The 24,836-nt window shown below is 47.2% G+C and overlaps 1 protein-coding gene across 13 annotated transcripts in view; it reads right to left on the bottom strand.

Moving 5' to 3' along the window:
* The window catches only part of FRMD4A (FERM domain containing 4A), a 576,901-nt gene that overhangs the window by 126,859 nt on the left and 425,206 nt on the right, over nt 1–24,836 (bottom strand). For all 13 annotated transcript variants that reach the window (XM_074358292.1, XM_074358293.1, XM_074358298.1 and 10 more), the window contains one exon: nt 8,115–8,209. In XM_074358292.1, coding sequence (XP_074214393.1) covers nt 8,115–8,209 — 95 coding nt within the window. The remainder of the gene's footprint in view (nt 1–8,114; nt 8,210–24,836) is intronic.

Genomic DNA, 24,836 nt, shown 5'->3' with positions numbered 1-24,836 from the left:
ATGACGTCAGGGGCACGGGGGAGACAGAAGCAACTTTGGCTCTTTGTTTGGCCCTGTAATTAACAATGCCAAATACATACAGGATCTACGAAGCCTCAGAACCGAAATGCACCCAATGACCATGTAGATTTCAATTGTAGATCTTTTGCCTTATTTAATAATTCTTGGTCAAGAGTCTGCTGGGAGTAACCTTTTCATGATCGTCTTCTGAAATAGACTAAAAGGGGGGCACGGACATTCCCCTCCAGCTCCAAGCTCAAAGAATAAAGGAGGAACTGAGAGATGGAATGTTCTACACGTGCCCTTAAGACCTGTCAACGGGCCAGGATTGAGAAAACCTCATCCCACCCTGAGGGCACAGCATTTCTGAGCACTCAGACTGCTGGATGTTCAGCTTGGCTTCTGGGGGCCGTAATTCACTTGGCAGAGAACCTGCAAGGGGGACCTTTTGCTTGAAGGGACTCAGACACGGACGTCACGTGGCTCCACTCTGCTAGGTCTGCTCACTGCCCATCTTCTTCATCCATGTTATTAGAGGGCAGATAAATGGGTGGGGCCTCCCTCTCCAGGGAATTTCATTCCCCACACTAAACTTTTTACAAGAATGACATCTTAGAGATGACTATTTAACTGGAAATTCCTTGGTTCCCAGCTATGTATTGGTTTAGCATTTATCGCCCATGACATGACTAGAAAGCAAGAAAACAATCAAAAAGGAGAAAGAACAGGAGGCCAGAATCCTCCCTGAATTGCATAGTTGGCCTCAGAGGAAAATAAATTTCCTCCTCCACTTCCCCTACTTGAATCCCTCAACCCCACTTCTGACACACACACACACACACACACACACACATGTGCACACATACACACACAGGCAGGGAGCTGATATCTGTGGAGAGGTGGGCTTCGTGCACCTGGAGTCCTGGGACCCTCAGGGGGAAGGAAGTCACTCCTTCCACTTTATGTGCTTGTAAAAAGCATCTCTCCACTCACGGCAGCTACAAAGGGAAAGCCTGAGGGACAAGAGACCCGCCCCAGGTCCCCCGTCACAACTGCTCAATATTTGGGCAAAAGCTAAGAGCTGGATTAAAAAGCAAACTGGGAGCTCCAGTCCTGAGGCCGCCACTTTCGGCTCACTGAAGTATTTCCCGTTCATCGTGCTGAGTTCAGAGTCACGCTCCCTAAGCCAACGCTACAAACGGTGCCCCACCGTCTGGGACTTTGTCTCTTCCACGGAACACCTCCTAGTCTCGACATCCAGTCTCTGCCTTAAACTCTTCTTCCCCCTTTAAGTTGGGGTGGGATGGGAAGCGAAGGATAGAGAAAAGAAGCATTTTCTCTCCACAGTTTAACTAAGACAGGCCTGATATCTTAGTTTTCATTAGCTCATTGATTTTTCATTTGAGAATTCACATCAGTGCATTTGCCGATAACAAAGCAAAAAAACAAACAAACAAACAAAAAAACCCCAAAAAACAGAAGAAGTCCCAGCACACACTCAGAGTACTTTTGTCATTGCCTGACTGATGACTGTCTTTAAAGCCAGCAAGATAACACCCATTTGGTCTATGGTAGCAATAGGTAAAACCGTGAGGTCAGTCATAAATATGCAATTGCTTCCAGGCAACAGAAATTGGATGCATTTATGTCACAGATTGCTTTGAGCTTCTACGTATAATACAAACAGATTTTTGGTCCAAGCCTTGGCACCTTAAACAGAAATGGCCTTAAGGAGAGCTTTGTTCAGAGAGAGTTCCTGGGGGGGGGGGGTGGTGTGTGATAAACCTGTCTGAACCATCACTTTTTAGACCCCAGGGGAGAATCGTATTCTGTGCCTTTTAGAGGCTTTTTATTGTAGGTAGCTGATGCGTATGGATTGAGTTCCCCAAGGAAGCCAAAGCAAGAGGATGAAATTCTTACAGACGTCACTGGATGGAGAGGGGTGAAGGGGAGGCCTTCACATAGAAGGTTTCGCTTTTCAGGGTCTTTGAATTGGAAGTATGCCTGCTCGTCATGGACAGCTCAGGGACGCTGACTTAGCTAGAATCCCTCGAACAGGGGCTTTTAGGTATGTGAGCGTGTGAGTGAGAGCGCACGTGAGAGACAGCGCCTGCGAGAGAGCGCCACACACAGGTTAAGGTAAGGTATGTACTGGGGAGCCCAGATGCCTAAATCATGGGCTATTTTGCCCATGTGTATTCACGCCTTTAATTTTTTATTATATGGAGAAATTGTTTGCTCCACTATGTCCTCTTAAGGCTATTCCAAATTTTCTTTCATAGCACCTTCTACACTGTATCTTAACGCTTAACCACCTCAAGTAAAAACAAGCTCTACGAGGGATCAAAGGCCAGTTACTTTTGTCTCTCCAGGCCTCATGGTGGATACTAAGAAAACACTTGCTAAGAAGCAAATACATCAGCTTCAGATAAGCCCCACAGAGCAACGCTGCCGTCGGGTCGGCGACTGCCCTCCACGTGCAGACGTCGCTCCTGCTCTAACTAAACGATCTCCGTATTCGGGGAGAATTCACTCTGCTCGCCTGGCCCAGGATACGAGCTCCCCTGTACCGCCTGCTCTGGGAAGGAAAAGGTCAGGAGATAAGTCTGGATCCCTAAGGCCTCCTCTGGTGGCCTCGTTCTTTTCTGATTTGCCCTAGCCGCACACAGGAAGAGTTGTGCCAAAGCCCTTCTCTGGTTACTGAACAGGAAGGCGCTGTTGTGAGCCACAAGGTCTGAGGGTCTACACCGGCCATCTCCGGGGGGTGATGAAGGCTGACTGCCACCTGCCCGGAAGCAGCTGTGACAACCCAGGCATGGAGGTTGTAGCCAGCGATCTTCTCCTCTCCTCCGTCTCACGGCACAGAGCATTTAAGGAATGGAAACCCCAAACCTACTTCTAGATGTTACTTTCCCAGAGCTGCCTCTTGCGGTGGCTTCTTCTGCAATTGGAAAACTGCTTTTCCACTCTAGCGTTTCAATTGTAGATCAGCTTGGGACAGGGAAGTCTCATCAATGAGGCCCTTTCCAGATGTCTCGGCCAAGGCTAGTCCTGCTTCTAGTCAAGGGACGCGGGGCCCAAGGAGCCACAGAGCAGAGGAGTCCCCCCATCATCCTGGCATTGGGGCTACAGATGCATTTCCAGTGAGTTGGGGGCATTCTGGACCTTAATTATCCGGATAAATCACACTCCCCATGAATGACTTGATTAATTAAGACACAGCATGTTGTTAAAAAAAAATCCTTAATTAGTTCTTAAACTTAGATTCCGGCTTCAGAGTGTCTGCAAACCCTCTGAAACTGAAGCATAAATTACTTTGTGTATAAACGTTTGCGGAGAGGAGGGAATGTAACTTCTTAAATTTTGAAGGGGGTCTGTAATTAAATAAGAGGTTACTCATTGACATGTATGCATGTAATTAAATAAGAACTACTCATTTCCTTAATTGGCACATGAAAATACGTTCTAACCGTATGTGGCTTTTGCAACGTGCAATGATGGCTAACCAAGCTTCTTGGGGTGTGGTTGACTATTTCTGCTAAATAGTCTCCAAGTTGGTTAGTTATGGCTTTTGATGATGAGATCCTCTGTCAACAATTTTTTTTAATTTTAAAAATTAAAAACTTAGATGTTTGCAGATGTCCAAACTGACTGAAAGGTACACTTTAAATATGTGCACCTTCGTATGTCAATTACAACCTCAATAAAACTTTTTTTTAAAGAAATCAATAGAGGAAACAGAAATTATGATTGAGAATGGATCAGATAACTAAAAATAGGGCTTTATTGATTTAAATTATACAGTCAGGACCAGGAGCTTTGGGAAAAAAATCAACTTGGGTGTTGAAGCAGCAGTAGAAATATTTCAACAATAAAATGTAAAAATAACTTTCATCCAGCAAAGGATATCAATGTTTGATAAATGAAAATCTCAGTTACTCTTTTTATATTCAAGGAAACACTAAATCTGAACTTCTGACTTCGTTCTCCAATAGTCAGGTTTCCAGAGTCTGAAATGGGGAGGGTTTATAACTTTGGGCTCCTGGCATGTGCCATGATTGGCCCCAAATATTCAAAGTTTGAGTGAACTCAGCTTCTCTTCTTTGGTCTGGAGGGAGGGAGCAGAGGAAATTACTCCAACATTCTCTTTTCTCTACAACAAGGGTTTTCAAACTTGGCTCCGTACAAGAATCAACTGGGGAGCTTTCAAAAGCCTTGATGCTCAGGCCACACCCAGACCAATTAAATCGGAATTTCTGCGGGGAGGTCCCAGGCATCAGCCTTTTATAAAATGTCCTCGGTGACTCCAATGTGGAGCCAACGTTGAGGCCCATGTCTGTAGCACAATGTTAACTATTATTTTAAGATCAAATTTATACTAGGCTCTTACTTTGCTTCAGAATGTTTTAAAGACTGCCAAAGTGTGTTTGTATGTATCTGCACAGTTCGGATCAGTCACAGACACCCATCTGCAGGCAGACCGTGGAGACACTGTGGGTTTGGTTCCAGACCACTGAAACAAAGTGAATATCACAATAAAGCAAGCCACATAATTTTTTGGTTTCCCAGTGCATATAAAAATTACACTTATACTATACTGTAGTCTATTAAGGGTATAATAGCATTATGTCTAAAAAAAAAAAACCCAACGTACATACCTTAATTTAAAAAATGCTACCCATCACCTGAGCCTTCAGGGAGTTGTAATCTCTTTTGCAATAGTAACATCAAAGACCACTGATCTGTGATCATCATCACAAATATAATAATAATGAAAAAGTTTGAAGTATCGTAACAGCTACCAAAACGTGACACACAGACACAAAATAAGCAAATGATGTTGGAAAAACGGCACCCATAGACTTGCTCGACGCAGGGTTGCCACAGACCTTCAATTTGCAAAAAACACAGTATCTACAAAGTCAGTAATGAAAAGCACCATGAAACGAGGTATGCCTGTCTATCTCCTTTTATTAGTGTGGAGCTATTAAAAATGAAAGGGGTTAAATGCACCTGAATCCGGGGACAGAAAAACACATTCACGGTGAAACCAGTGAAATCTGAGTAAAGTCTGTAGTTCAGTTACTAACACAGCACCCATGTTAACGTCCTAGTTTTGATAATTATTAACATGGTTGGTAGGAATATTAACGCTAGGGGTATGTGACAGCTCTCTGTACCATCTTTGCAACTTTTCTGTAGATCTAACTATTTCAAAATAAAACGTTTTTAAAATTAAATTAAAAAAGAGAAGGTGGAGCCAGTATTAATCCTGACAAACTGATTAACTAACAATAGAAAAAAAAATATCCTTGCGGCCTTGGACACTATTAATGAATATGACTTAGGGGTGAGGACAGGCTTGGAGAATCTTCCAATTTCCTGTGTACATTCTGCTTTGTATTTCTCTTCTCCAGGCCCATCCAGATCCCACAAAATGTCATCAACAGCAATTCATACTGAAAGACTCGTTGATCACGTATGGCCTCAGAGTCTCATATTCTGCTATTAGGGATGGTAACACAGCTGCCAACACCTGTGCAGCATTTTACAGCTTACAGCACCGTCTAAGTTAGTCTTGTTTGATTTGCATTAGGAAACAGGCAAATACATGGGGTATACCATGAGTTGCAATAAAGGATGAAAATTCGCTTGCATTTTATCATAAATGATGCAGAGCGTAGCACCTGCAGAAATCACACACACACACACACACACCATGACACAATGCACACGCACAATTTGAAAACACAGCTATTAAATCACAGTTATTAAATGATCAGTGTGAGGGCTGGGGGATCACACGGTAAGGCTGGCGGTTACTGATATACGATCGCTGCCCTGGACCAAGCCTCCCCAACAGGCACCATGTTGTGGTGACAGCTTTCATTCACCCCTTTACCACCAGGAAAAGGAGAAAAGTTCAGATGACCAGAGAGGTCACCAGCCAACGCCTTTGGCCCCAGGTGTTGTCAGTCCATGACGGACTCTGCCCTGAGTCACAGCCACCCCCTGCCCCCACTTGCTTCTGTCTCCTCGTCCTGGTTGCTGGGAGGCCTGGTTCCCGATTTCCTCGGGGCCCCTGACACTCATTGTTTCCCGGTGAGTCACACCCACCTGCCACCTCTTCGCCAGGAACCATCTGCCAGGTGTAGGTCTTTTGCACTGATCTTGGCTGGCTGCCTGCCACTCCCACAGGGTGGGAACCTGCCCACCCAGACTTGGGTGAAGAGGATGGCGACGACCACTCTTCCTCTGGACCATGCCGGAAGATGGGTCATATCCTCTTCCCACTGTCCCCCACAGGGCTCTCCAGCTGCTAGCTCCACCAGTCCAGGGAGAGGGACCCTTTCCTCCAGCCTGGCCGCATACACATGCTTCTCCAGCCAGACCAGAGAACCAGGAGCACCCAGACCTGGAGCTGACAGTCTCCCTTTGGCGGGACAGGTGAACAACGCTGTGCGCTTTTGCTGCTCGGCTCTCTTCTGGGAGGAGAACAGCTTTCTCCCTGACACTCACTGCCTTCGGGCTGGTGCTGTCAGGGCTGTGGTCTGAAACCTTCAGCAGGTGACTTCCTCCTCCTTGGCCCAGGACAACCAGCTCATTCTGACTCCTGTTCATTCAAAAGGGAAGTGTAATCGGGACTCAGCTTGAGTTCACTGCATCTTTTATAAGAATAAACGTACTTGGGAAATGTGAATAATGCGGTATGATTCATTGAAACTCTCGTTTCCTTCTAATTAGTGAAAAATGTATGAGTAGCAATGGACGGGGTTTACAGGGATTCTCAGGAGAAAGGGTAGAAAACATCTGCATTTGTGAAAGGAGTTATTCTTGATGTATATTTGTCCTAGAGCATTTTTTAATGACTCTGCTGGCTCCTTCCCACCACGGCCCTCCAGCTCACAGCCCTGATCCCATTTGCCGGCAAAGCGCTCTTTCTAGAAGCGACCACTCCAGCCTCCCCCCTGGCTCAGTGCACTATGGGCCCAGGGCTGGGGGCTGGCCTGTTACTCCAGGCTTTCTTGAGGCAGGGTGGCTCTCCTCCCAGTGTGGTTCCCTGATCACACCACCACCCGAAAGGTCACTAATTTAGAGGGCGCTCATCTGCCCAGTTTGCCCAAGACAGTCCTGATTCACATCCCCTTCACATACAGGGTCCCGACCTAGACACTAAACCCTAGGGCCACGCTGTCTGTCTGCAGCTCCTGGAGGCTCCTCACATAGAACATCTGATCATTTCTCCTACTGACCAATGTGGATGCCTCTGGTCCTTGCTTCTGAGCTCGTCCTGCCTGGATGGTACCATCTGATTGAAGGAGCATAAGCTCCCTGTGCCATCTTGTCCAGCCACTAACCTAACCCTGACTCATGAGAACTCTAGAAAGCCATCTCTGTAATTCTAAAGACTTGGAGGAGTGTGTGTGCGACCAAGTGTATGTGTGTACACAGAGGAAAGAAAATTGTGAAACATTTGCTTAGAACAGCTTATTTTTATCTAGGAATCTGTGCAGGTGTTCACTGTACTCTTTTGCTGACAGTGTATTAAGAAGGAAATTGAAACTTTAGTAAAGATATTCCTTACTTGTGTTACAAAACACAGTATAGAGCCAAGCAGAAAGCCAAGGTACTTTTCATCAGGTGTGTGATCGGAATTTTCGATTTTTTATATTCTATTTCAGCGTCGACAGTGAAACTGCACAGATACCTTACATTTTAAATTTATCATCAAATTCACTTCCCGCTATTGTTATTCTAACACTGGAGAGAAATGTTTCACTTCCAGAAGTTTTCATTTAACTTTAATAGAAAACAAAACCCATACAAATCCACTTTTTTAAAAAAATAAACATTCGGTTCTGAACACAAGCCGGCTTGATTATAAGAACTAGTTTACCTAATAATTTCATAATATTAGCATCACCCTAATTATATCCTTTGGCCGTTCCAGGCATGATCACAAGGCCTTTGAAATTCAGATGATGAACTGGGACTGACCCTGAACCACAAGACCCAAGCGGCCTGCAGCTGCCTTCACTGCTGACAGTTGAGACAGTGCGATTTCGGGTTCTGTATTCTCCCTTCAGGTTCTGTGAGCGCGTGGGGGCACTTACGTCTCATCTGTGAAGGCTATTCCAAAGTATTCCTTCTCCTTCAGATTGAAATGAGATGCCACTAGGTCAAGCAGCTCCTTGGCCAAAAGCTTGGGCTGGAGGGAGAACAAAGCGGAAAAAGAGTAAGCGATGAGAGTTTACTTTCCCTAAAACGTGCAATCTCAGGTTTACACAATTTTTTGAAGGGAATGTCTCAAAGCTCAAGACAGTCCTTACAAATGGCTTTTATAAAACCCAAAGGAGTAGACAGTGAGGACAGGGCCACCAGTGGATTGAGACCTTCTGCCCTGTTTCCTGGTAGTTTGTCGTATCAACAGATGGTACTTGATCACTGGCACGGCTGTCAAACCCCACAGCCCTCCTTCCCCACATAGAACATTTATATTGAACAGACAGGCAGATGCCTTGTTTAACAAATATATAAATATATACACACACATGTATGTAATAAATGTATTACTATGACATATATCAAACATATGTTGTATAACACATTTATGTTATATAATACTATAATTATGCTACTATAATTGACTTATTGTAGAACATGATAATAAATATATATATTTAACATACACTTATATAGTATTAGCTATGTGCCAGGCCCTGTTTCAAGCACTTTACAAACATCACCTTCTTTAACTTTCATCACAGCCCTATTAGGTGGTTCTATTATTAACCCCATTGTACAGGGAGGAAACAGGAGCCCAAAGATAAAGTGTTGTTTAAGTATTGGGGCTGGGATGTGAATCCTGGCTCCAGAGACTGCCCTAGACCACTCTATATGCTCCCATAATTTAAAATGCAAGCAATAAAAGTACCTTCCTGCAAGAAATGCTAAAATCAAGGCCAAAGGGTCTTGGAAATAGTATTTAAAAAATAAACTGAAAATTTGCCTTTCCAAAGGAGAACAGTTTTCCTAAGAATGTTTTTCATCAAGAACTCTTTCCTAGACATCTCTGCCCATCTAAAGGAGGGTGCCCGAGCTTTAGGCATGAAGTCATTGCAGCTGTCTGCATTATCAATACATCAGTCACTCTGGTCTGTCACTGCTGAGATGACTGCAGACCTCCAGGCTCAGAGGCTGGGGAGGAGGCAAAGGCTGAGGATGGAGATATGGGGCTAAAAGGGAACAGTTATTTCTTCATTGCCTCCCGGGTGAGGTATGTGCAGACGCACGGACTTTACGACAGCCACTCTGTTCCAGGTGTACTCGCTGGATGTCTCCAAGCTCAGAGCAAAAACAGATTAGAGAAGAGACAATGTGTGTGTGTGTACATGTGTGTGCATTTATGCACAGTAATATACACTTCCTGGGCTGCGGAGGGATAAATTGGGAGTTCAAGGTTTGCGGATACTGACTGGTATACTAAAATAGATAAGTAAGTTTATACTGTATAGCACAGGGAATCATATTCGATATCTTGTAGTAGCTTATGGTGAAAAAGAACATGAAAACGAATATATGTATGTTCATGTATGACTGAAGCACTGTGCTGTACACCAGAAATTGACAGAACATTGTAAACTGACTATACTTCAATAAAAAATATGTATAAACATATATATATATATGTACATACACACACACACACACACACACACATTTCCTGAGAATATTTCCTGTTCTGGTGGTTACACTGCTGCATTTCTCTATTAAAGAGGGGGGAATAACACGTGAATCAAGAGTTACATGGCAGTTTTAGAACTACCATTTGATCGAACAATTTCACTTCTGAGTATTTATCTGAAGGGAAATACAATTAACTCAAAAGGACATATACATCCTCATGCTCGCTGCAGCATTATTTACAACAGTCTAGACGTGGAAGCAATCTAAGTGTCCACCGATGGATGAATGGATAAAGAAAATGTGGTATTTATACACAATTGAGTATTATTCAGCCACAAGAAGAAGGAAATCTTGTCATTCACATCAACATGGATGGACCTTTTTTTTGTACTTTATTTTTTAATTTAATTTTATTTTTTAAACTTTTTTTTATTGAGTTATAGTCATTTTACAATGTTGTGTCAAATTCCAGCTCAGAGCACAATTTTTCAGTTATACATAAACATACATATATTCATTGTCACACTTTTTTTCCGCTGTGAGCTACCACAAGATCTTGTATATACTTCCCTGTGCTATACAGTATAATCTTGTTTATCTATTCTATATGCCTGTCAGTATCTACAAATTTTGAAATCCCCGTCTGTCCCTTCCCACCCCCCTCCTTGGCAACCACAAGTTTGTATTCTATGTCTATGAGTCTGTTTCTGTTTTGTATTTATGTTCTTTTTTTGTTTGTTTTAGATTCCACATATGAGCAATCTCATATGGTATTTTTCTTTCTCTTTCTGGCTTACTTCACTTAGAATGACATTCTCCAGGAACATCAATGTTGCTGCAAATGGTGTTATGTTGTCAGTTTTTATGGCTGAATAGTATTCCACTGTATAAATATACCACATCTTCTTTATCCAGTCATCTGTTGATGGACATTTAGGCTGTTTCCAACATGGATGGACCTTGAGGGGATTATGCCAAGTGAAATAAGCCAGGCAGAGAAAGACAAATACTGTATGGTCTCACTTATATACGGAATCTAAAACAAACAAAAAAACACTTCATAGATACAGAGAACAGACTGGTGGCTGCCAGAGGTGGGGGAATGGGTGCAATGGTGAAGGTGGTAAAAAAGAGAAGCAGAGAGTTGCATGACAATTTAGTTTTTTATTTCACTTTTTTTTTGCGCTACCATGGACTGTATTGTGTCCACTCCTCCCAAATTCATATGTTAAAGCACCAGCTCCTAAAGTGATGGTATTTGGAGATGGGGCCTCTGAGAGGTAATTAGGTTTAGGTGAGGTCAGAGGGCAGGCCTTCATGATGGGATGAGCGTCCTTATAAGAAGAGATACTGGAAAGCCTGCTTGCTCTCTCTCAACAAGGCGAGGACACAGTGAGAAGGCTGCCATCTGCAAGTCAGGAAGAGAGCCCTCCCTGCAGCCCGACCAGACGGGCACCCAGATCTTGGACGTCCAGGCTCCAGAGCTGTGAGAAAATCCGTGTCTGTTGTTTAAGCACCCGCCTCCACGTCTGTGGTTTTGTCATGGCAGCCCAAGTGGACTAAGGCAGGTGCACTCCATTTAATTCAACAAACATTACCGAGTGTCTAATATGTATAAAGCACTAGCCAGTCCTGCAGGAGGTACAGAAAGCACGCAGCACGTAGTACCTGCCAACAGGACCTTAGACTCCCTTCGATGCACAGAGTAAGAGCTAGTGTTCATTTCAAAAAGCCACAGTGTGGTTCCCTCTTTGCTGCCTCCTCCTGGGCTCCCAGGGTGGCAGCCTCCAGGCTCCAATCACCATCAATTTACCAGTGAAACCAGCTGGAAACGACGAGAGTGGGTCTGAAACACGGGCAGTGCTTCCTTCCCCCAGAAGACGTAAATCAACAGGAGAATCCAGCTTGATAAACCAACACCTTCTAACAGTCTATCCTTCAGTTCACACTAAAATTTGAAGAAGTGAAAGCACAATCTCTGTAATCGATGGGCAATTCAAGACTTTATGTAAGACGCTCCTTCATAAAGAGTAGGAATCTACACAGAGGAAGGCTGGGAGTGAATGTGGCACATCTCAGAGCATCACTGATAAACAACAACATAGAATCCAAGGTGAGGGGGCTCTTGAAGCCTCAGGCTGTGTTTGCTATGAGATGCTGCAGGCCATGTTGCCAGCATCACCTCTACCCCTAGAAGGTACCTGGCTGCCCAGATACAAAGCGTTTAAACGTTGTGACCAAATGTAGGGTAGCAGGCTGATTTTTACACTGCAAAGTACCGTAACTTATCCGTCCAAATGCTTGCTGTCCCTTCCACAGCAGTCACAACGGATCTAAAATGCACAGACATTTTGGTGATCTTTGGGGTTTGCCTTTGAAGCCTGGGTCACATCTGTAAAAGCATCCTCACTGGTGATAAGCCTTCTTGTGCTCAGAACAGATTGGACTTTTTTCAAATGTCAAAAGTCACGTGGAGTCAAGTCTGGTGAATGGTGATGGGGCGGAGCGGAGAGCACACTGGATCAAACTGGTTTCATAAAATGAGGTGCGATTATAAAGTCATTCTTTGTGGGTTCTTAGGGGTTATGGTGAGGGTTCCAGCCCAAACCTGGAAGTGATGGAAATAAGATTCCCTTCTCTTTGAGAGTTAAACTTTAAAGCCAACATCTCAATGGAACCAACCAGGGATACATAAATTTACCCAGGAAGAGGAAAAAATTACTCTCAGGGCTAGAATAACAGTTTATCTATAATATAACTAAAAATAGTGATGGTTTCATAGAATGGGCCCAGTGAATGAATAGGGTGTGTGGGGTGGGGGATGGAGAGGAGTCTGGGAAGGGGAATGAGCTGGGGAAACAAATGAGGTCTTGGCCAACAGGCTTTGAATATTTGAGTCCCAGCGGCAAGGCCTTTTCTATGGCAGAAATGCAGGCATGGGGCTACCATAGCCAGTCGTGTGAAACACTCCTATTACCTATGGAACTCCCCTTCTTCTAATCCCATGCCTTCCAAAGAGCTTGCTGAGGTCCTACATACGGCCCATGTCCTACACACAGTGCTGAGCAATCTCCTACATGACCACATTATCATCTAAAATAAGACTGTCATTCCTCTGCCAGTGATGGTGCTGAGACTTGGAGATGTCATGCAGGCTGCCTCCCAGCAAAGCCATGATTCCAAATGAAGTCAGACTGGCCTCACAGGCCACTTGAACAACCCTTCTGCTGTCTCACCTCTGTGGTCTCTAGTTCCTAGGTTCGTGAGCCCTGGGGTCTCTGTCTGGGTAAGAGTTGTGTCACTTACTTGAAACCAGTACATTCATATTTTATGTATTGGTACTGATTTATACATCTGGTACTTTGAACTTGGTTAATGTGAGTCTTCAACCAAGGATGAAAAATCAGGTTTCTGAGCTGCAGAGCTAGGGAACTGATTTGACATGCTGAAGGATTCACCAGAATAATGGATGCCACCCTAGGAGCCTCATGGACACTGACTTTTGGCCTCTCCATGGTGACATACCACTATGACTTAGCCTGTTACCACAATCCTTTTTATACTGGAATTTCTATAGTAAAATACCATTTTTTCTTGGTGACTCATACACCAAAAGCAACTAGAAGGCTCTGAGTGTAACTGAGTGGGACCCTATAGGGCTTTCCTTGGACAGACCCCTCCCCTATATCCTCTGTAGCTCCTCTCTGAAGGACCCAGATAATAGTAACTTATGCAGATTTCCTGAGTTTTCCAGATGTTAAAAACCACCCCCAAGTGGAAGAAATTAACTACTTGATGATCAGGAGCACAGAACCCCCAGACCTTCTGGTGCCTGAGGACTGATCACCATCAACCAATCAAGAGAACTGTGCACAGCTGATCACGACCTTGGCCCGCCCCTCTCTCAGCTGGCCTTTAGAAATGCTCAGCTGAAACCCTCTGGGGAGTCTAGGGCGGGGGCGCAGCTTAAGGCAGGAGCCACTGGTTCTCCTTGCTCAGCCTTGGGATGAACCTTTCTCTGCTCCAGACTCAGATGTTTTTGTTTGCTTGGCCTCACATGCATCGGGCACAGGAACTTGCGTTCAGTAACGTAAGCCATAGCAGCATCTCTCGAATAAACTTTACCATCTCCCACTGACTCTTTTCAAGGATAGCACCTACTTGGATGCATGTCTTTGGTTAAAAAAATGTTACAAAAGGTTAATCCCTTTACTTCATACAACAATTACTACGGATCCCACGCACCACTCTCAATAAAGAAAAGTCTACATTAATGACCCACGATTTCCACACGGGGAAGCACAGGCATCGAAGGGGGAGATGACAGATGCCAGAAGATACTGAGGTTAGAACTGCTGAATCTGAAGTCCCTTTAACAGGCACGCTCTTTCTTCCACTGACTGGCCTGAGGTCTGCCACCCACCTGATGGACGCGTGGCATGAGTGAGAAATAAACATCGTTAAGTCACCTTGACGCTGGGGGTTGTTTGTCATCACAGCATAACCTGGCTTATCCTGATTGATTCAGGCACCCAATCTGTAATTCCCTGTATGGTAGGTTTCAAACCATCGAAGGCATCAGCCTGCGATTCCCGATCTTGCAAACTAAGACGGTCCTACCTAGAGGAGATGGTGATTAATGAATTACATCGTTTCGGACATTTCTTAAGCTCGTTTGGTGAACGTTGCGGGGTAAGCAGAAACTTTATGGTATTATGCACTACGAAGGGATGTTTACAGAATCTGCTGATTATAATTTGCCAGTTACTTGTGCTGTAAACATTGGTGGGGCTTTGCAGGATCGGGCTGGGAGGGAGGCCAGCCAGGCAGCCGGGAGTCCAGTCAAGTTCCATGGGACAAGCCTGGCCGGGGCCTCAGTGCCCATGTGAGCAAGGCATGTCCTGTGCGTCTTGGGTTAGAAACAGCCTGTTCTGGGTCACTGGCGCCATACCGGCCCCACGAGGTCGCACCGTTTAAGACTGACTTCCTCTCAGCCTGTAATTAACTTTGTTCACTCAACAGCTTTTTTCCTTTTCTTTTTCTGTCTCAGATTTTTTTTTTCCATTTGTCCTTCTAAGCTTTTATTCCTCCTTACATCTGACAGATAGAATCTCTTTATTTACAGACTCTCTGACTCAGCCTCCCAGATCGGAGTTCCCAAGGGCTCTGGACTATTCCAGTGGGAAACCCAGCACCTACCAGCACGAAGGGTTCAGAGCAGGCCTGTCTACACTGCCTTCCGAGGTGGGACATGATTGGATGGTAACAATCCAAAGAACACTTCACACGGGCATATGGCTATAAAGTGCTCAGGGCACATTCTCATGACGATGACTCTTCCAGGCGATTTTGTGAGCTGTTCAGGCAAAGCCCGAGGAGAGCCATAGAGGATGAGGTGGCCCCGGGCCCCTCTCCAATTCTCCGCAGAATATTTTTACCACCCCTGACATATTCCACTATCACTTTGCACTTGCCAGGGATACATACCAGAAGGGTGCTCTTGGACAAAGTCTAACTTCTCTGAGCCTCAGGGTTCTCATCTAATCAGTGATGAACTAGATTGATGAACCAAACTCCTGCCCTAAAATATGATTCTTTATTCTTAAAATGGGTTATTAAATTGAGCTCCTTCCTTCCCTAAAACCTGCCCAACCTTCTCAAGGGTCGAGTCACTCACTCTAAAAAACTTGGCAATCATTCTGCACGCCCCCTTCCCACCCACCTTGATCCGTTAAGTCCATCAGTGAACGTATCCATCTTTCTTACAGAATCTCGGGCAAGTTACTTGACCTCTCTGTTCCTCAGTTTCTTCACCTGCAAAATGGGGATGATGACCATATACCTTCACAGGCTGCTACGAGATTTAATGAAATAATACTGATCTGCGTGAGGTGCTTTGAGCAAGTGCCTGGCACAAAGTGAATGTTCTCTGCGTTCATTTCAGATCCTCATTCTCTCACCTGTGAATTGTTACAATAACCTCCTACATGGTACCAAGTTGTAAATGCCAGTCTGGTATTTAAGCTCCTCTTTGAATCTAGGCCCAGTTTACCTCTCCAACCTCACTTTTGCCCAATTCCCTCCAAAAGCACTCATTTCCGCTCAATCTACTTATATCAAAGTAAATACTGATCTCATTTCTATTTCCAAATCTGTGCCCACACCGTCCTCTCTTCTCTCCCTTACTATTTAAATTTAATCTTGCTCAAGGCCCACTTCTTCCAGGAAGCCCTCCCTGACCATCCCACCTCCAAATGGTCTCTTTCTCCTGTGAACTCCTACAGAATTTACCAGTGTGTCTATGAAGTATAACTCTGTATCTATGAAGTGTTGTTTTATTTTTTGGATTCCGTATATGAGACCATACAGTATTTGTCTTTCTCAGCCTGGCATATTTCACTTAGTGTAGCTTAATGTCCCTCATTCACCCTTGGCATGCATACTTCTGTGTTGTGGTAAATTTATTCTAATTAAAACATTTTTTAAAGTATGAAAATGCACATAACATAAAATTTACCATCCCAACCACTTTTAAACACATAGTTCAATATTGTTAAGGACATTCACATTGTTGTACAACCAATCTCTAGAATAGTCTCTTTTGTAAAATAGAAGCTCTGTCCCCATGAAACATCATGTCCCCATCCCCCCTTCCACCAGCCCTGGCAACCACCATTCTGCTTTCGATCCTGATGAATGTGACTATGCTAGGTACCTCATCTAAGTGCAATTATACGGCATTTATCATTTTGCAACTGGCTTATTTCACTTAGCATAACATCAGTGAGGTTCCCTCATGTTGTAGCGTGTGTCAGAATTGCCTTCTTTTCTTTTTTTTTAATGGAGGTACTGGGGATTGAACCCAGGACCTCACGCATGCTAAGCACACACTCTACCTCTGAGCTATATCCTCCCCTGCCTTCCTTTTTAAAGGCTGGATAATATTCCATTGTATGGATGTACCACCTTTTGTTTATTTATGGATCCATCAATGGACCCCTGGGTTGCTTCCATGTTTTGGCTTTTGTGAATAATATTGCTATGAACGTGGAGAATTTCCTGTGACATGACTTGCTATGTACCTTGTCCCCCCCCCCGCCCCGCCCCCACGGTACACCCACATCCTAACTGCGGGGACCGGTGACTACTGCCTCACATTACAAAAGATGTGATTACGACGTCTGAGAGGAGGCGCGTACCCTGGATTACCCAGGTGGACCTTAAATGCAATCACATGGCTCCTTCTGGGAGTGGGGCAGAGGGAGTTTTGACACAGACAGACACACAACAGAGGACCGTGTGAAGGTAGCAAGAGGCTGGAGTGACAAAGGCCCCTGATGAGGAACGCTGGCAGCCACCAGAAGCCAGATGAGCCAAGCCCCAGACTTCCCCTCAAGCCTCTGGAGGAAGCACGGCTCTGTTGACACCTTGACTTTGACTTCTGCCTTCCAGAACTGTGAGAGATGCCTCTGTTGTCTTAAGCCCCCACGTGTGTGGTGACTTGTTACGCAGCCTCAGGAAACAAATACACACCCTTAGATGGAGGCTAAATGGGATTTCCGCTGGGAGCCCTCTCTGCACTCTCTTTTTACAGTGCCCTGGCCTTCCTGGGCAAGGGCGTCACGTAGGGAAGTCCAGGTGGAGCAGCCTTTGTCTGGGAGCTGACCCTGGGCCAGTTAATCACAGCGTGGGCTTCAGTCAGTGAATTCTCCCCTCAAGCCCTGTCCTGTCATCCACCATTCCCTCGGGGCAGCTCACAGATTCTAAATAAATGGAATTGCCACTTCTGAATAACTGCTTTAAAAAAAAATTAAAACATCAAACGGCTCCCATCTGTGCTTTGGGAGGACCCACGGCTGGGAGACGAACGCTCCCCTCTCTCCTCCTCCCCAGGGCAGCTTTGCGCCATTCGCTTCTCGAGCGAGCGCACAGGGACCGCCAGGCTGCGGGCGGCTCCCCGCACCCCGCCCCCGCGCCCACCCGGTGGATCCCGGGAAAGAAGGGTGATTTCCCCGCCCTGGGGGCGTGGCTGCAGCCGTGGAGACAGCAGAGTCGGGCGCTGAGAGTGGGAAGAAAGCGTGGTCAGTGCAACCTTTCTTTCCAACTTTTCTGAAAACCTGGAGAGAGAGAGGGGAGTTAAGAGGGGCAGCTCAGAATTACCAATGCCTGAGCATGCGGCCTTTGTGTTTCCCGGAGCAGCTGGGAGTCGGGCTCCCGCTCTGCTCTCCCTCCCCCTCCCCCTCGGGGCTTGGCAATAAGCAGCTAAGCACCCATTGGCTGTTCATTCGTCCTGGGGAGGGGGCGCCGGTGATGGAGAGAAAGCATGAGGCCATAGCGCACACAGAGCACACAGAGCGGGTCTGGCCGTGCGCCCCCGCCCGGTCACCCCCTTGATGCTCCCGCTGATTAGCTGCGGAGGCTGGCTTCCTTCCTGCCTGCTCTGAGCAGCCCCGGGTTCCCTGGCTGGGGGCAAAGGGTGGGGTTGCTTCCTTCATGCAGGCTGATACACTCTTCTGGGCTCCCAGGCACCCCAGGATAGGTAGGGGTGAGGGTGGAGGTGTCCCAAAGCTCAGAGGGCTCTGCCAGAGGGAGCATTTCTCCACCTGGGAGATCCCCCTCCAGCCTGAACCCCAACTTGTAGTGGACAGGAGACCTATGCTGTGCCTCCAGATCAGGAGGGACCAGGAGCAGAATATCTCAGCAAAGCTGGTTCCAGACACGGCCAAAACTAACAGTTAATGTTTACTGGGTGCAGCCTCTGTCCTGGTGTAAGACTGAGCCAATTCTGACCAGGGAGGAAGATGCCAGGATTAGCTGAAGCATGGAGAAAGGAGATACTCGCCAAACGCACACAGCTAGTAACCACACAGCTAGTAACCGAACCGGCAGGTTTAACTCAGCAGTAAGGGTGGAGGTCACCTAGGAATGCTAAATTACATAAAGAGCCAGAGGCACTGGTTACCCAACTCACTTCACTGACAGGGCAGGGAACCTCAAGGTTCAAGAGGTCGGGAAGAAGCCTGGCCACGGACAAGGGAGGTCACCTTAGTGACCAGCACATGAAGGGCCACTGCTGGTCCACTTAAATAGTTGGTTTCAGAAAAGGCTGCAACCATCTGAAACCGGAAAGAAAGAAAACAAAAAGGGTGTCAGTGACCTGGGGGATCCCAGCAGGCAAAAAGCTGTCCCTGTGCACACCGCTTCTAAGGTCCAGGTTTCCCGGTCCCTCCCCAGCCTGCCCTCTGCTGCGGCTGCCTCTCCCACCGCCAGCACCCCGGCCTCTGCGGGCCACCCCCTGCCAGGTTCTGGGCTGCATCCTTCACTCCTACCATCCCATGTCGTCTTCCAAGCAACCTTGCACTGTTTCGTGGGTAAGGATGGTGGGGCATGGAAATGCTAATCTGTCTAAAGGTCACAACCCCCCAAGGGCACAAGGGGCTTGAGTCTGGGACTGACTCCCAAACTTTGGTTTTAAACACTGGGTGCAGATCCAGCAAGTGACAAACAGCACAGACAGGAGGCATTTGAAGCTGCTTTTTCTAAACGCGATAGAATTTTGCCAGACAGTGTGTTCCCAGAGGGCAGGGATCAAGTTTAACCGACATTTACAGCCTTGCCCCTGAGCACAGTGCCTGACACACAGTAGGTGCCTAATCAAGATTTTTTATTGGTGGACTGGGATGGACTGAAGGATCATTGTTTGACTGTTAACACCAGCCTAGCAGGAAACTGACCACAGGGAGGGTGAAACCTACATGCTCTCTTGCAGGCTGGCTGGAGGCACAGAACCGCTAAGCAGAGACTGTGGTACCACTCGGGGCCGGATGGAGCCAGATGCCCTACACCAGATTCAAGAGAGTACCTGGGTTTCAATGGGATCATATACCTCCAGGCATCCACAGACTCTGGCCGTGTTACATACTTCGGCAGAGTCACCTGTATAGTCAGGAAAAGATGTGCTGTGTCCAGGTTCCTAACTCCCGCTTTGCAGTGCATCTCTTCCTCCTACCTGACTTCTCCTTCCCGCCAACTTCCTTTAAGCTCTTCCCTCCACCTCCTCCCCATTCTCCCTCCTTCCAACAGACTCTGCCACTTAACCCAGGATGAGGGACTTCCGGGAAACAACCCTTCTGGTTTCCCCATTGCTCGACCCCTCCCTTTATACTGTTCCTATATATTATCCTTTATACTATACTAATATGCTCCCTTGTTCTCTCATCTTATTTCCACCTCGTTTCTTCTACATTTTGCTAAGATACACCCTGGTCCCAGCGTTGGGAAAAGTTGGGGCTGGCATCAGTCTGGGAAGCTGAGTCTTTCTCATCCGTGCATTTGAATGATGCCCAGTGGGAAGGCTTTGACAGGCGCACATAATTATTATTCCTCCAGAAATGCAAAGTGCCTTTGCCAGCCAGCTGGGGAGCCTGCTGTATTCCGGACCTGCTCCCCTGGGGACTCGGGGCGGGAGGCAGGTGTTCATCAGGGAGCGCCTGCTGATGAACAGTAAGCCCCAGACTGCAGTCTGCTCGGGGCAATGTCAGAAGGACTGTTTCCAGGGTGACCCCCCCCCCCGCCCCAGCCGACAGCCACTACACATTAATGAAATGATAACTGTGTCGGGGAGGCAAAAACACACAAAGACACGCGGTACTCCACTTGCCTTTACCGGGTCAGGCTGACAGGTCTGCAGCCTCAGTTCTGAGACATGGGGGGCAAATAGTCGGGATGGTCAGATTTGTGGGCTTCATCGTCCATGGGCATGGTCTACAACTTCTGTTTTTTCCCCTTTAACTCCAAGCCTGCCCTGCCTACTTGGTTATGACCCTAGCTTGTCTGACCGTGAGTAGTAATTGACTATTTGGGATATAAACCACTCATACATTCACTGCGAGGTGAAGTGAGTTCTCCAGGATCAAACTGGCTGATTGGTCACCTTTCCCGTGGGCCCAATGGCACCCAGACCAATTCAAACTTGAGGTGTTCATAACACTGAACTATTCCCTTTGCTTGATGTTCGGGGAAGAGGAAAGAGGGCGTCGTCCCAGGGCACAGGAAATCGGAGCTTTGAAATTAACTCTATGTGGTCCCTAGGAGGCCATGGGCCTTAGGTGGGGCTGAGTCATTCCAGCTGTCAATTTTGTAGTCTGCGGTGTCTACGAGTTCCCAGGAGTTTCATCAGTAAAGGAATCGCAGGGCGGTAGAGCCGAGAGGACGAGTTGGGGGAGAGCCAGTTCCTGGGACAGGTGTGCTGGGGGCTACCTTTCCAGTGTAACGTACAGAGGGTGGCACCTTTGCTGAGGGCGTGGCAGGTGTTCAGAGAATATGCCTTCATCACCAGCAAACAAACCGGACACAGAAAGCTGGCTTTAGCATGATGGTGGGAAGAATGGGGACTTGTGGGGGTGGGGGGGATTAAAAATATATATGATGCCGTGACTGATCCATACGCACATGCTGCGACTGATCTTAATGTACATGCCCCGTTTATGCAACCCACCACCACTGGGCTTGGAAACCCCATTGTATTTGATGTGCAAACTGACCAGCGTGTATTTTCACTTTGAAACATTGGGCCAGTAACATCTACTTCCTACGTGGCTGTGAGGAGTCAATATATGATCATTTATAAAGTACTGGGTGCACGAAAGGTGCTGAAAAAAGCAGGCTCCCCCTTTCTGCTTCCTTCAGTAACTGAATCCCTGTACAAATTACTTATCCCCTCATCACTTTGACAAGGACCCACTCTGATCGGAATCTAAATCCTCTTTTGAGTGAACTGTTCTCTATCTCAGGAGCCATGAATAAATCATCACTAGGCAGTAAGGAGAACAGAAAGCAGACGAGTTCCCTTGGAACTGAACTCACTGGGGTAGACCGGCCCTAAATAGCACTTCGTCTCGGCTCCCAGCGTCTGCCCAGGGATGCCCGCCTCCGTTCACCAGAGTGATTTACTGTCTCACGTGGGAGCCTGCCTCCTGCTTCTCTGCGGTTAAAACGACATGGACCGACCAGAAGAGAAAGAAGTCTCTCTCCCGCTCCAGGGCTGTAACGGAGACAGGGCACTGGCTTGCTGATGTTGGCCAGCATTTTAATTTGGAAGTTTCCCAAGTCTCCTCCCTGCGGACCCTTTCCCCATCGCTCTTGCAAATTGCCAGCAGGTACAAACTACAGAGAAACCTGGGCTCTACCGATGATGTCATTTTCAATATAATTAAAAAGGCACTCTCGCCGGGGTGGGAGAGATATGAGAAAGGGCCCAGGCTGGTGTCCCAGGAGGTGACAGAAGGGAAGATCAACTTTTGGCTGAAAAATATTTATTCCTGAAGAGCCGTTTCACTGCAGTCAGACAACAACGAGGCAGAAAGCACTGCAGCCCCTCCCGTGCGCCGTGCTAATTAAGTGGATGAGAACAGATGATGTGCCGCGGGGTCCAAAGAAAAACTGTGTGCTTAGAATACCCTCATTCTCCCATAGGAAATATTATTTTATTATTTGCCTACATTACCCCCCTCCACCGCCTTCGAAGAGGCTTGGATGAGGTTTACAAAATTTTAAATGGTATCAAATGGTGGGGGGTTCAAACCCTACATAAGACTGAGTCCATTGAAGGTGCTCAAACACGTGAAATAAACTAATTCCTGCCGCTGACGGGGCTGCACAGGCTTTGTTAGCAGACCCCAGAAGCAGGCTAAGTTCACACACACAGGCACGCCTTTAGAAGGAATTTGTCATATGGTTCCATACAGGAGGGACAGTAGATTGCACGTCTTCAACATGTTCCCCAGGGAGGACAGAAATGCGGCTACTGTGCACCGTTTCAGTTTAGTCCCCAGTGAAGCCTGGGACACAGGTGCCCTTGTCTCTCTGCTTGGAGCAGATTTTAAAGCCATCTCCCGAAACCTGACGGGAGACTCTGGGAAAGGCTTTATGTGAGATTTATATACGTAGTGAATCTGGCCAGAGGTTCTGGAGGTGATACTTTATTAGGTTTTTTAACACATGCTGACGTCAGCCTTTAGGCAGCTTGGCACTGACGTTTAGCCTTGATTCTGAAGCCAAACCACAGAAAACATAGGCCGCCAGTCCCAATTCAGGCAAAGCCAACAGCCTCCTTCAGACTGATAAGGCCAGAGGAAGGAATCACATCCAAAAAAATCACATGCGGAAAAAGCGGCAGCAGGTGAACTGAGCAGGTGCCCCGGATCTGAGAGAGTGAATGGGAGGTGCGGGTACAGTTGAGCAGGGGCAGGGATCGGTCCGGGTCTGCATCTCCTCCCCAGCAGCTCTGCAAGACACCCGGAGGAGATGGGCCCCGGGGACCCCCACGCCAGGGGGTGGGTGGGAGCGCGGGAGGGAGATGGTGGGCCCCCTCTGCTCCCCTGGGTCTCAGGGGCCCCACTCTCCTCTTTACTGCTGGGATCTTCCACTGTGTATCTGCTCCTGTGGCCTCCCGGCCCCTTCCTCCTCCTTTGCTGTCCCAGCTACCTTTTTAATTCAAGACCCTGCATGGCAGCCACTCTGCGGAGACAGCTGCCTCAATCTCATCCCTTCCCCTGGTTGCCCCAGCAGCACGATGGTGGAGCTCATGCTCACTGGGTCCATCAGCCTCCCCTCAAGCTCTGGTCCCACGACTTGGGCATCCCTGCTCAAAGTCGGTTCCTCCTCGAGAACGACCACATCTAGGGAACAGCATCTCCTGTATCTTTGTTTCCAGAGCCTGACCCAGATGGTCAACGTTAAATGACTGCCCGGGGGAATCAATGAATCAGTGAATGGGTGAATCCATCCATCAATCAATGAACAGTGAGGTGCAGGAAGGATCTCAGCAGGAGAAGCCTTCAGAATGATAAAAGCCAGTCCTGTCTCCTGAGTCCTGTCCCAAGTCCCGTCCCCAGGCCAAGGCCCTTCTCAGTCATCACACAGGCCTTGAGCAAGCTCAGCTCTCCTGGTTCTAACCTCCACCAGATTCCAGTGACTTCCAAAGCCAGCAAAGGTGTCTTTCTCAGAGGCATCATAGAGCCATCTGCAAGTGCAGGGGTCTCTCCAAGTCCACTGGGACTCTTTTGGAGGAGGGTCCAGCTTAGGGCCAACACCTCCTCTCAGTGTATTATCCTGTGAGCCCCAACTGCGCTTCCTAAGTGGAGCTGAGAAAGTAGGGGGGATCTGTCAGAGGGATAAAGGAAAACCAGAACAACGCCGTGCATCCCTGTCTTTGCTCTTGTCACCTGCCTGTCTCTTCAAGTCAAAATCATCCCATCAAAATAAACCTGGGGCCTGGCAGGGCCACCTGCGATATTCAACTGGAAGACTCTCAGGGAGATGATTCACACGCAGTGCGGGAGACCCCCCAGACCCCCTCCCGTGCGTTGCTGAGTGATGACTCATCTGGGGCTTGACCCGGTGCCGCCACAGCTTCCGTCATCCACTCTTTGTCTGAAGGCCCCACATACGTTTCCCTGTGTAGAGGAGAGTCAATACACTTTACATTCTTAATAGCGGGTCAGTCTGGAGAGAGAAATCATCACAGGCTGTGACCCCGTGGCAGCGATGTCACTGGTTGCTAGGCAGGGTGTCCTTTGGGGAGGGGAGCTGTCACTCCTGGCAGACCCTGTGCCCCCTTTCCTCCTCTTGGGGTCAGACTCTGGCCCAGGTCGCAGGCACAAAAGAGATTTTGTTCTGCTGCCTTGCAAGGCCCCTCTGAAAGATGCCTATCAAAGAAGTCAGGGATTCAAGATGGCAGTAGTGTTACAACGAGAAGGTGAAAAAAAAAATAATAAAAATAAGAAAATTTCCTCCCAGAGCTTCTCCAAAGTCAAGGTGTATTAGAAAGAGCCCTGGGCTGAGATCAGAGATCCAGGTTCTTGTCCTGATTCCCCTGGCCACAGAATTCCATGGTTCTAAGAGCAGAGAGGTTGGGAAATGTAGTCAGCTTCCAACCGCTTCATTTCACCCACTGACCCCCTGCAGAACGAGCGTGACGCTCCGTGTGAATACAGCCCCAGCTCTGCCATTGAATTCCTCATAAGAGACTGGAAGAAAAGGGAAGTCTGAACCTGGACGTTCACGTTCAAGGTCACACAGGGCTGTGTGTGTGTGTGGGCGTGTGTGTGCGCGTGTGTGTATATACAACACACGTGTGAACTCAGTAG

The sequence above is a fragment of the Camelus bactrianus genome, chromosome 35 (genome assembly GCF_048773025.1).
Source record: "Camelus bactrianus isolate YW-2024 breed Bactrian camel chromosome 35, ASM4877302v1, whole genome shotgun sequence".
NCBI lineage: Eukaryota > Metazoa > Chordata > Mammalia > Artiodactyla > Camelidae > Camelus > Camelus bactrianus.
Note: the sequence above shows the minus strand (reverse complement) of the source record. Positions and strands in the feature narration are given on the sequence as shown.